This window comes from Oncorhynchus masou, chromosome 28, assembly GCF_036934945.1.
Source record: "Oncorhynchus masou masou isolate Uvic2021 chromosome 28, UVic_Omas_1.1, whole genome shotgun sequence".
In the NCBI taxonomy this organism is placed as follows: Eukaryota; Metazoa; Chordata; class Actinopteri; order Salmoniformes; family Salmonidae; genus Oncorhynchus; species Oncorhynchus masou.
Window position 1 is genome coordinate 14,023,060 of NC_088239.1, and position 13,866 is coordinate 14,036,925.

At 44.0% G+C, this 13,866-nt stretch overlaps 1 protein-coding gene across 1 annotated transcript; it reads right to left on the reverse strand.

Moving 5' to 3' along the window:
* Nucleotides 1-4,144: 4,144 nt before the first annotated feature.
* On the reverse strand, nt 4,145-13,782 carry LOC135517208 (myoneurin-like). The gene is made up of 6 exons (XM_064941307.1): nt 13,028-13,782; nt 12,790-12,949; nt 9,302-9,480; nt 9,125-9,208; nt 6,344-6,445; nt 4,145-4,881 (listed from the first exon to the last, which is right to left on the reverse strand). Exons 1-6 carry the CDS (start codon nt 13,689-13,691, stop codon nt 4,592-4,594), a joined length of 1,479 nt encoding a protein of 492 aa, XP_064797379.1. The 5' UTR covers nt 13,692-13,782; the 3' UTR covers nt 4,145-4,591.
* Nucleotides 13,783-13,866: the final 84 nt, after the last annotated feature.

Consider the following 13,866-nt stretch of genomic DNA (forward strand, 5'->3'; position numbering starts at 1 on the left):
TGCATAAAGATTACACAAAAAGTTGGAAATCGCAAATTCAACAATGAGTGGTTTGGAAGGAATAGGTGGCTTACTGCAAGCGTTGCAAAGAAACCACTAACATTAGCTTGCTATTCAATGGTTAAGAAACCACTAACATTAGCCAGCTATTCAATGGATAAGAAACCACTAACATTAGCCAGCTATTCAATGGATAAGAAACCACTAACATTAGCCAGCTATTCAATGGATAAGAAACCACTAACATTAGCCTGCTATTCAATGGATAAGAAACCACTAACATTAGCCTGCTATTCAATGGTTAAGAAACCACTAACATTAGCCAGCTATTCAATGGATAAGAAACCACTAACATTAGCCTGCTATTCAATGGATAAGAAACCACTAACATTAGCCTGCTATTCAATGGATAAGAACCCACTAACATTAGCCTGCTATTCAATGGTTAAGAACCCACTAACATTAGCCTGCTATTCAATGGATAAGAAACCACTAACATTAGCCTGCTATTCAATGGATAAGAAACCACTAACATTAGCCTGCTATTCAATGGATAAGAAATAAGAAACCACTAACATTAGCCTGCTATTCAATGGATAAGAAACCACTAACATTAGCCTGCTATTCAATGGATAAGAAACCACTAACATTAGCCTGCTATTTAATGGATAAGAAACCACTAACATTAGCCTGCTATTCAATGGATAAGAAACCACTAACATTAGCCTGCTATTCAATGGATAAGAAACCACTAACATTAGCCTGCTATTCATTGGATAAGAAACCACTAACATTAGCCTGCTATTCATTGGATAAGAAACCACTAACATTATCCTGCTATTCAATGGATAAGAACCCACTAACATTACCCTGCTATTCAATGGATAAGAAACCACAAACATTAGCCTGCTATTCAATGGATAAGAAACCACTAACATTAGCCTGCTATTCAATAGATAAGAAACAACTAACATTAGCCTGCTATTCATTGGATAAGAAACCACTAACATTAGCCTGCTATTCAATGGATAAGAAACCACTAACATTAGCCTGATATTCAATGGATAAGAAACCACGAACATTAGCCTGCTATTCATTGGATAAGAAACAACTAACATTACCCTGCTATTCATTGGATAAGAAACCACTAACATTACCCTGCTATTCAATGGATAAGAAACCACTAATATTATCCTGGTATTCAATGGATAAGAAACCACTAACATTAGCCTGCTATTCAATGGATAAGAAACCACTAATATTAGCCTGCTATTCAATGGATAAGAAACCACTAACATTACCCTGCTATTCAATGGATAAGAAACCACGAACATTAGCCAGCTAGTCAATGGATAAGAAACCACTAACATTAGCCTGCTATTCATTGGATAAGAAACCACTAACATTACCCTGCTATTCAATGGATAAGAACCCACTAACATTAATTCAATGGATAAGAAACCACAAACATTAGCCAGCTATTCAATGGATAAGAAACCACTAACATTAGCCTGCTATTCAATAGATAAGAAACAACTAACATTAGCCTGCTATTCATTGGATAAGAAACCACTAACATTACCCTGCTATTCAATGGATAAGAAACCACTAACATTAGCCTGCTATTCATTGGATAAGAACCCACTAACATTACCCTGCTATTCAATGGATAAGAAACCACGAACATTAGCCTGCTATTCAATGGATAAGAAACCACTAATATTAGCCTGCTATTCAATGGATAAGAACCCACTAACATTAGCCTGCTATTCATTGGATAAGAAACCACTAACATTACCCTGCTATTCATTGGATAAGAAACCACTAACATTACCCTGCTATTCAATGGATAAGAAACCACTAACATTAGCCTGCTATTCAATGGATAAGAACCCACTAACATTAGCCTGCTATTCATTGGATAAGAAACCACTAACATTACCCTGCTATTCATTGGATAAGAAACCACTAACATTACCCTGCTATTCAATGGATAAGAAACCACTAACATTAGCCTGCTATTCAATGGATAAGAACCCACTAACATTAGCCTGCTATTCATTGGATAAGAAACCACGAACATTAGCCTGCTATTCAATGGATAAGAAACCACTAACATTACCCTGCTATTCAATGGATAAGAAACCACTAATATTACCCTGCTATTCATTGGATAAGAAACCACTAATATTAGCCTGCTATTCAATAGAGTGGCTGTGTTTTTTTTCCTGAGTTACCACCATAAATCCAGAGAATGCCAGACTTTGATAACAAAGTTTGATGGCAAAATTTGCCCACATAGGACCGCTGCGCCACCTTCACAAGATGAGTCCAAAAATATCTTGTATGCTGCTGCATAAATGATGAAATATGCAAGGGAGAAATGTATACTGTAGCTAAGAAGGTAATACTAAGTGTATGTTGTGTAGTAAGCAATTAGTAGCCCATGTGCCTCACCCTAATAATTTGGTCTATTTTCACCAGCGCGGTATTGTAAACACACGTTAGTAGTTGTGGTACTTGGCTTGCACATACAAATTCAGCACACACAACATTCTATAATAGAATTGTTATTTAATGCATCAAATAGTGTTACATTGACGTTTATCTTTTTTTGCTGGCATACATCCCACATTTTTTTGTTTTTTGCCCCAACAAGATTTACATGTGAACATCGCCACTGGGTGGGCCTATGCCCCCCATGGCTTCGCCCCTGTCCAGTCAAGTGAAATTCATTGGTGAGGGAGGGGCTAATGAATGTATTTTAATTGACTAATTTCCTTCTATGAACTATAACTCAGTGAAATCGTAGAAATGGTTGCATGTTGCGTTTATATTTTGTTCCAGTTACGATCCAGGTGTGCAAAGCCCTTAGATACTTACCCAGAAACACTCATAGCTTTAATCACTGCCAAAGGAGCCTCTACAAAGCATTGACTCAGGGGTGTGAATGCTTTATGAAAATCAGATCTCTCTGTATTTCATTTTCAATAAATTTACAACAATTTCTAAAAACATGTTTTCACTTTGGGGCATTGTGTGTAGATGGGTGATATTTTTGAATTTATTTAATCCATTTTGAATTCAGGCTGTAACACAAGAAAATGTGGCATAAATCAAGGGGTATGAATACTTTCTGAAGGCACTTTAGCTACTCCAGTGTTTATAATTAATGTATAAATACATACAGTCAAACTCTTGGTGATGTATTCATCTCTGTCTGAATGTCAGGTCCAGAGAGCGCAGACACACATTCTCCTGACACAAATAGCACACAGGTTAATACACACCCACCTGTGTTCTCATCAACCTCCAATATATGTGAACAGTACCTTGAGGTCAGCGAGGTGTCTCCCCCTCGTCGGTGATGCAGTTGTACCTCAAGTCCAGACCTGTCAATCAACAACACAAGTGTGCATCTCAATATCGACTTCCTCTACCTGCAATGATCAGAGAATGAGACAGGTGAAAACATGATATCCCTGTGCTTCCATGCGTTCACCTATCCTATTCACTCACTTCTCAGAGCAGATGAAGAGGAGGTTCCCACTTGAGACTTTTGTTAGAATGCAGCCAATGCAAGCTAACAGTAAACATAGCTACCTGTAACTGAGTCGTTGTCTCAGAGGGGTCTGGACAGAGTGAGCGTGATGTCCCTACGGAATGTAGAGACAGGCTGGGGTTGTTTAAGCTCATTTGTGAAGGAAAAGTGAACGCCAGTACAAGTAGAAAATGAATTGTGCATGATGCTGCGAACCTACCCCGTCTTCCCCTCAGTCTCATGCAGGAATTCTACAATGTTCCATTGGGTGGTAGTTATTTTTCTTGGCAGACAGATTAGTAAACAAACTTCTCTAATACCCATAGAAGAGAGACAAGGCTAGCTGCGAATATAACAAAACCAGGCCTAGGATGAGAATGAAATGTTTACGTTCCTATGGCAAAACCAAAATGCAAGGGGAGAACGTGCGCCAACATTCATTAGAATTAATTCTCTGAAATTGTTTTTTTTTTTTAAATCAACACTATTTAAAAACATTAACTCTTTAATCCACAATGATGTAAAATGTTCAAAGGTAAAATTACATCCCAGTGGTGCATCTATAAAGATACTGAAATGTTGTGGAAAGGATGAGAAAGCCCAGAGATTTCAGATATTTATTCCTCAGAATAAAGAATAAAGCTGTTTATTTGAAGAAGAAAAAAATGTAGACTTTTCATAAATATCAATCCTATCTCAACATAACCTCTAGCTTATACACAAGGCCCATGTTACTGAGACGTGGGTTTAAAACTAGAACAATGAACAGAGAACCATCAGAGAAATGCAAGCCAGCATACGGTGAGCCTGGCTCTTCTGTGGGGTAGGTCCTCAGTGACTATCTCACTTAACTATATACAGCAATTAAAAACATACCAGAAAAATAAAATACTTTTAGATCGGAGATGGAGAGAATTACATGACATATCAACGTTTGTCAACATCGCCACTATCCACACAGTTCTATATCTGACTACAGCTGAATCGTATGTGATCCAGTCGAATCGGCAGGCTCACTCCAGGCCTGAAAGAGTAACGTTAGGGTCTGGGTTAGGGGTCAGGGCAGAGGTCGTTGTCCAATGTTCTAATGATGATGATCTGCTCTATATTTTCGGCGGGGGAGACTGGGGAAGAGAAGGAGAGGGAAGATGTATGCAGCTGCTCCACTAGAACACAGAGAGGGTTAGAGCTCAAGTTAGGTGTCGCGGGCTCAAGGTTGTTTGGTTCCTCGGGGTCTGAGTTGTCTGGTTCCTCAGGCACAGGGCTGGGCGCATCGCGGGAGATCATTCCCTGGTGATCAATAGGAATGTTGTTGTGGAGAGCACCTTCTGGAACATCCACTGGAGAACACACACACACACACACACACACACACACACACACACGAGATTGTAAGTGCTTAAGATCTCGTTCAAACTTGTAACATATTGTACGCATTGGAATCCGTAACATATCATGCAAATTGCAGAACGTAACATATCATACAAAATGGATGATGTACACAATAGTAAACCATTTTCAGGGGCCTGTTTTGGCTCGTGAGCACTCCTTTCAAAACTACTAGCTGAAATGATACAAAACCTCTATAACAGATACAGTGCATTTGGAAAGTATTCAGACACCTCCACCTCTTCTACATTTTGTTAACCCCCCCCATCAATCTACACACAACACCCCATAATGACGTATTATTGAATATGTACATTAAAAAAAAAACTGAAATTTTACATTTACATAAGTATTCACACCCTTTACTCAGTACTTTTTTGAATGACATTTTGCAGTGATTACAGCCTCGAGTCTTCTTGGGTATGATGCTACAAGCTTAGCACACCTGTATTTGGGGAGTTTCTCCCATTCTTCTCTGCAGATCCTCTCAAGCGCTGTCAGGTTGGATGAGGAGTGTCGCTGTACAGCTATTTTCAGGTCTCTCCAGAGATTTTCAGCCCTCTCCAGAGGGTTCAAGTCTGAGCTCTGGCTTTGCCACTCAAGGACATTCAGAGACTTGTCCCAAAGCCACTCCTGTGTTGTCTTGGCTGTGAGCTTAGGGTCATTTTCCTGTTGGAATGTGAACCGTCGCCCCCAGTCTGAGGTCCTGAACGCTCTGGAGCAGGTTTTCATCAAGGATCTCTCTTTCCCTCGATCATGACTAGTCTCCCATTCGCTGCCGCAGAAAATCATCCAAAAAGCATGATGCTGCCACCGCCATGCCGTAGGGATGGTGCCATGTTTTCTCCAGACGTGACGCTTAGCATTCAGGCGAAAGAGTTCAATCTTTGTTTCATCAGACCAGAGCATCTTGTTTCTCATGGTCTGAGAGTCCTTCAGGTGCCTTTTGGCAAACTCAGTGGGCTGTCATGTGACTTTTACTGAAGAGTGGCTTCCTTCTGGCCACTACCATAAAGGCCTGATTGGTGGAGTTCTGCAGAGATGGTTGTCCTTCAATTTTAGAATAAGGCTGTAACGTAACAACATGTGGAAAAGGTCTGAATACTTTCCAAATGCTCTGTATAGTGCCTTGCAAAAGTATTCAGAACCCTTGGATTTCTTCACATTTGAGGCAATATGTCTCACTGCCAAATGTGCTTCTAACATGTACGTATTCAGCTCCTTCAGTCAAGAAGCGAATACTATATTTTAGCAATTACATTTTTAGATATTTTTTTTTAAACAAAAGTATTGTGTAGATTTTGGACAATGTATTTATTTTTTAATCCCACTTTGTAACACAATAAAATCAAGAATAATTTTACAAGGCAGTGTAGATGGTAAAAAAGATAGAAGAGACAGACAGAATCTCACCTAAGTGTTGTCTCTCTTGGTGTTTCTTCAGGCTGCTCATGCCAGCGTAGGTGTTTCCACACAGCTCACATGTCACACGCTGCTTAACAGCTGGATCTCCACCTACACACACCGCACATTTCCCCTCATTCTCTACAACTAGGGCCAGGAGTCTATCCTGGTCAAGTCACATAGTCATGAAAAGTAAAGGGCCACATCTATAATCTCCAAATAAGCTCCTTTATCAGTCTCTCTCTCCTTCTTCATCCTGTTATTTACCTACACCTCTCTCTCCTCTTCCCTCTCTCTCCAACCTGTGTTTCCTCCTCCTCACTCTCTCCAACCTGTGTTTCCTCCTCCTCACTCTCTCCAACCTGCTGTTTCTCCTCCTCCTCACTCTCCCCAACCTGTGTTTCCTCCTCCTCACTCTCTCCAACCTGTGTTTCCTCCTCCTCACTCTCTCCAACCTGCTGTTTCCTCCTCCTCACTCTCTCCAACCTGTGTTTCCTCCTCACTCTTTCCAACCTGTGTTTCCTCCTCACTCTCTCCAACCTGTCTTTCCTCCTCACTCTTTCCAACCTGTGTTTCCTCCTCCTCACCCTCTCCAACCTGTGTTTCCTCCTCCTCACTCTCTCCAACCTGTGTTTCCTCCTCCTCACTCTCTCCAACCTGTGTTTCCTCCTCCTCACTCTCTCCAACCTGTTTCCTCCTCACTCTCTCCAACCTGTCTTTCCTCCTCACTCTTTCCAACCTGTGTTTCCTCCTCCTCACTCTCTCCAACCTGTGTTTCCTCCTCCTCACTCTCTCCAACCTGTGTTTCCTCCTCCTCACTCTCTCCAACCTGTGTTTCCTCCTCCTCACTCTTTCCAACCTGTGTTTCCTCCTCACTCTTTCCAACCTGTGTTTCCTCCTCACTCTTTCCAACCTGTGTTTCCTCCTCCTCACCCTCTCCAACCTGTGTTTCCTCCTCCTCACTCTCTCCAACCTGTGTTTCCTCCTCACTCTTTCCAACCTGTGTTTCCTCCTCACTCTTTCCAACCTGTGTTTCCTCCTCCTCACCCTCTCCAACCTGTGTTTCCTCCTCCTCACCCTCTCCAACCTGTGTTTCCTCCTCCTCACTCTCTCCAACCTGTGTTTCCTCCTCACTCTTTCCAACCTGTGTTTCCTCCTCACTCTCTCCAACCTGTTTCCTCCCCCTCACTCTCTCCAACCTGTTTCCTCCTCCTCACTCTCTCCAACCTGTGTTTCCTCCTCCTCACTCTCTCCAACCTGTGTTTCCTCCTCCTCACTCTCTCCAACCTGTGTTTCCTCCTCACTCTCTCCAACCTGTGTTTCCTCCTCCTCACTCTCTCCAACCTGTTTCCTCCTCACTCTCTCCAACCTGTCTTTCCTCCTCACTCTTTCCAACCTGTGTTTCCTCCTCCTCACTCTCTCCAACCTGTGTTTCCTCCTCCTCACTCTCTCCAACCTGTGTTTCCTCCTCCTCACTCTTTCCAACCTGTGTTTCCTCCTCACTCTTTCCAACCTGTGTTTCCTCCTCACTCTTTCCAACCTGTGTTTCCTCCTCCTCACCCTCTCCAACCTGTGTTTCCTCCTCACTCTTTCCAACCTGTGTTTCCTCCTCACTCTCTCCAACCTGTTTCCTCCTCCTCACTCTCTCCAACCTGTTTCCTCCTCCTCACTCTCTCCAACCTGTGTTTCCTCCTCCTCACTCTCTCCAACCTGTGTTTCCTCCTCCTCACTCTCTCCAACCTGTGTTTCCTCCTCCTCACTCTCTCCAACCTGTGTTTCCTCCTCCTCACTCTCTCCAACCTGTGTTTCCTCCTCACTCTCTCCAACCTGTGTTTCCTCCTCACTCTCTCCAACCTGTGTTTCCTCCTCACTCTCTCCAACCTGTGTTTCCTCCTCACTCTCTCCAACCTGTGTTTCCTCCTCACTCTCTCCAACCTGTTTCCTCCTCACTCTCTCCAACCTGTTTCCTCCTCACTCTCTCCAACCTGTTTCCTCCTCACTCTCTCCAACCTGTGTTTCCTCCTCACTCTCTCCAACCTGTGTTTCCTCCTCACTCTCTCCAACCTGTGTTTCCTCCTCACTCTCTCCAACCTGTGTTTCCTCCTCACTCTCTCCAACCTGTGTTTCCTCCTCACTCTCTCCAACCTGTGTTTCCTCCTCACTCTCTCCAACCTGTGTTTCCTCCTCACTCTCTCCAACCTGTGTTTCCTCCTCACTCTCTCCAACCTGTGTTTCCTCCTCACTCTCTCCAACCTGTGTTTCCTCCTCACTCTCTCCAACCTGTGTTTCCTCCTCACTCTCTCCAACCTGTGTTTCCTCCTCACTCTCTCCAACCTGTGTTTCCTCCTCACTCTCTCCAACCTGTGTTTCCTCCTCACTCTCTCCACTCCAGGGCAGAAACCCTTCTAGAACACAGTAAATATACTAATAACTAACAGACAGTGATGAATTTGACAGCTGGACACTTCGCGCTTGTCACTCACTCACTCAGTTGCTGTTACTATTTATTTACCTAAGCTGCTCAACCATGTCACTCCCCACTTTAGCGCATTCCATAGTCTATACTGTATACTCTTACTGTGATAAACATGACTTTTTTCTTCTTTTACTACTTTTTATAACTTGTATTTGTTTTATAAATGTGTTTTGCACGGTTGAGGAGAGCTTGTAACTAAAGCATGTCACTGTGCCATGTATCCAGTGCACGTGACCAAAAACTTTGACTTGATCTTTTCCCTTGGATGAAGTCAACGTTGTCGGTTCTCACGTGTGTGCGTTACGTAGACTCACCGGTGTGGATGCGAGAGTGTTTGTTGAGTTCTCGTTTGGTAATGAAGGCTCTCTGACACACCAGACATTCGTGTGGCGCTTCACCTGGAAAACACACAGACAACCACAGGTCAGAGAAGACAGGGACCCCTGCTCGCTCACACTTACACTCACACTCTCCTTGCCTCAGTGGGTTACCTGTGTGTTTGCGTTTGTGTGTGATGAGAGAAGAAGAGACGGAGAAGGCCACCCCACAGGTGTCACATTGGTAAGGTTTCTCTCCTGTGTGGACCCTAATGTGATAGGTCAGAGTGCTGGCCTGGGCAAAACCCTTCCCACACCGTTCACACACATACGGCTTCTCTCCACTGTGCTTCCTATATGGACACACACACACACACACAGTTAGATAGATGAACTCACATTCGGCTTCTCTCCACTGTGCTTCCTATATACACACACACACAGTTAGATAGATGAACTCACATTCGGCTTCTCTCCACTGTGCTTCCTATACACACACACACACACACACACAGTTAGATAGATGAACTCACATTCGGCTTCTCTCCACTGTGCTTCCTATATACACACACACACACACAGTTAGATAAGTCTCTCAGTGTTGCTGCTTGTTATAGACCACCCTCAGCCCCCAGCTGTACCCTGGACACCATGTGTGAATTAATTGCCCCCCATTTATGTTCAGAGTTCGTACTGTTAGGTGACCTAAACTGGAATATGCTGAACATATTATGCCGTCCTACAATCTAAGCTAGATACCCTCAATCTCACACAAATTATCAAGGAACCTACCAGGTACAACCCTAAATCTGTAAACACGGACACCCTCATAGATATCATCCTGACCAATCTGCCCTCTAAATACACCTCTGCTGTCTTCAACCAGGATCTCAGTGATCACTGCCTGCGTCCGTAATGGGTCTGCGGTCAAACGACCACCCCTCATCATTGTCAAACGCTCCCTAAAACACTTCAGCGAGCAGGCCTTTCCAATCGACCTGGCCCGGGTATCCTGGAAGGATATTGATCTCATTCTGTCAGTAGAGGATGCCTGGTTATTCTTTAAAAAGTGCATTCCCCACCATCTTCAATAAGCATGAAAAATGTTGAACTAAGAACAGATAAAGCCCGTGGTTCACTCCAGACTTGACTGCCCTTGACCAGCACAAAAACATCCTGTGGCGTACTGCATTAGCATCGAATAGCCCCCACGATATGCAACTTTTCAGGGAGTTAGGAATCAATATACACAGGCAGTTAGGAAAGCAAAGGCTAGCTTTTTCAAACAGAAATTTGCATCCTGTAGCACAAACTCCCAAAGGTTCTGGGACACTAAAGTCCATGGCGAATAAGAGCACCCCCATCCAGCTGCCCACTGCACTGAGGCTAGGAAAGACTGTCACCACCGATAATCTACGATAATCGAGAATTTTCAATAAGCATTTTTCTACGGCTGGCCAAGCTACCCCTACCCAGGCCAACAGCTCTGCACCCCCCACAGCAACTTGCCCAAGCCTCCCCCACTTCTCCTTCACCCAAATCCATATTGCTGATGTTCTGAAAGAGCTTCAAAATCTGGACCCCTACAAATCAGCTGTGCTAGACAATCTGGACCCTCTCTTTCTAAAATTATCTGCCGCAATTGTTGCAACCCCTATTACTAGCCTGTTCAACCTCTCGTTCGTATCGTCTGGAATCCCTAAAGATTGGAAAGCTGCCGCGGTCATCCCCCTCTTAAAAGGGGGAGACTCCAGACCCAGACTGTTACAGACCTATATCTATCCTACCCTGCCTTTCTAAAGTCTTCGAATGCCAAGATGACAAACAGATCACAAACCATTTCGAATCCCAATTCTCCGCTATGCAATCAGGTTTCTGAGCTAGTCATGGGTGCACCTCAGCCACGCTCAAGGTCCTAAATGATATCATAACCTCCATCAATAAAAGACAATACTGTGCAGTTGTATTCAAAGACCTGGCCAAGGCTTTCGACACTGTCAATCACCGCATTCTTATCGGCAGACTCAACAGCCTTGGTTGCTCAAATGACTGCCACGTCTGGTTCATCAACTACTTCTCAGATAGAGTTCAGTGCGTCAAATCGGAGGGCCTGTTGTCCGGACCTCTGGCAGTCTCTATGGGGGTGCCACAGGGTTCAATTCTCGGGCCGACTTATCTCTGTTACATCAATGATGTCGCTCTTGCCGCTGGTGATTCTCTGATCCGCTTCTATGCAGACGACGCATATAATCAATGCGGTGCCTGTTAATTTATCATTGAATCAGTCTACTTCGCCAAACGGGTGACGATTTTACAAGAGCATTTGCCATAAAAGCACTGTCATTGCACCAATGTACCGAACCATAAACATCAATGCCTTTCTTAAAAATCAATACGCAAGTATATTTTTTAAAACCTGTATATTTAGTTAGAAGAAATTCATGTTTGCAGGCAATATTAACTAAGGAAATTGTGTCACTTCTCTTGCGTTCTGTGCAAGCAGAGTCAGGGTATATGCAGCAGTTTGGGCTGCCATAATGTTGTAATTGTCATTATTACAAATACCGATTAATCGGTATCATCTTTTTTTGATCCTCCAATAATCAGTTTCGGCGTTGAAAAATCACAATCGGTCAACTTCTACATTCTGTATACTTCTGGTCCTTCTTTGGACACTGTGTTAGCAAACCTCCTGACGAGCTTCAATGCCATACAACACTCCTTCCGTGGCCTCCAACTGCTCTTAAATGCAAGTAAAACTAAATGCATTCTCTTCAACCGATCGCTGCCCGCACCCGCCTGCCCGTCGAGCATCATTTAAAAAAATAGCCTTCAACACTCTACTCAGTAAATTGGATGTAGTCTATCACAGTGCCATCTGTTTTGTCACCAAAGCCCCATATACTACCCACCACTGCGACCTATATGCTCTCGTTAGCTGGCCCTCGCATCATATTCGTCGCCAAACCCACTGGCTCCAGGTCATCTATAAAAGTCTGTGCTAGGTAAAGCTCCACCTTATCTCAGCTCACTGGTCACCATAGCAACACCCACCTGTAGCACACGTTCAAGCAGGTATATTTCACTGTTCATCAAAGTATACTCCTCCTTTGGCCACCTTTCCTTCCAGTTCTCTGCTGCCAATGACCGGAATGAATTGCAAAAAACACTGAAGCTGGAGACATATCTCCCTCAATAACTTTAAGCATCAGCTGTCAGAGCAGCTTACCAATCATTGCACCTGTACACAGCCCATCTGTAAATAGCCCACCCAACTACCTCATCCCCATATTGTTCTTTTTTTCCCTTTCTCCTTTGCACCCCAGTATCTCTATTTGCACATCATATTCTGCACATCCATCACTCCACTGTTAATGCTAAAATTATAATTATTTTACCACAATGGCCTATTTATTGCCTTACCTCCCTAATCTTACTACATTTGCACACACTGTATATAGATTTTTCTATTGTGTTATTGACTGTACATTTGTTTATCCCATGTGTAACTCTGTTTGTGTTGGACAGCTTTACTTTATCTTGGCCAAGTCGCAGTTGTAAATGAGAACTTGTTCTCAACTGGCCTACCTGGTTAAGTAAAAGGTAAAAAAAAAAAAAAAAAAGAAACACAAATAGGCCATCTTTCCACACAGTCCTCCTACCTGCTGTGGATCTTGTAGTTAGATGAGGTAGTGAACTGCAGCCCACATTGTTCACAGGTGTATGGCTTCTCTTCTCCATGGTACATTCTACAGTGAGCCACCAACTGACACTTCTGGGTAAAACCCTTGTCACACTGAGAACATGCAAAAGGCTTCTCTCCTAGAAAGGCAGAGAGACAGTTAGGGTCCCACCTGTGTGTATTTGTGTGTCTCACCTGTGTGTATGTGTGTATCTCACCTGTGTGTATGCGGAGGTGAATCTTGAGCTGGTTTCCCTGTGTGAAGGCTCGGGAACAGAAGAGACACTGGAAAGGTTTCACTCCTTTATGGATCCTCATGTGTCTCCTCAGACTACTGATCTCAGAGAACTCATTGTTACACTCCGCACACACCGGCTTCTCTTTCACTTTCACCTGTTGGTTCTTCAACCCAGCCTTCCCCGTATCATCATTTTGCTCATTCACCTCTCCATCGCTCGATCTGTTCTCCTTCAGTTTCCCTCTTCCTCTGCCCCTCCCTCTCTTTCCTCCTCTCCTCTCTCCACTACTCATCCTCTTGACAAGTTTCAGTGACGATGAGCTGAGGTCTGTCTGGTTCTCCTCGACGATCTGAGGGTCTGATGCTTCTAACGACAGATCCCTTCCCCTTCCTCTCCCCCTGCCTCTCCCCCTGCCTCTCCCCCTCTGGGGCTGGGTGACTTTTGCGTCATCTGGGATGTCGTCATGGCTAGCTGATGTTTGGTTACTTGGAAAGTTTTGGTTTTCAGGTGAGGTCTGGTTTCTAGGTGTGGCCTTGGGCTTTCTTCCCTTCCTCTTCCTGGCTCCTCTCCGGGGGGATGTTGGGGGGCTTGGGGAGGGAGGGGTGTACTCTGGATCTTCCCTCTCTTCCTGCTCCCCCCTCATTCCTTCCCTCTCCTCATCCTTCTCTACAGAGCCCACTCCAGAAAGGCAGGACAGAGGTTCGATTACTTCTGGGCTGGGGGGTAAGAGAGGGGAGGAGGGTGAGGGAGCGGAGGGGTGTGTGGGGCTGACTCTATCCTCGTCTTCTGTTGGCTGTCTGTTTTGTCTTTCAGGAGAC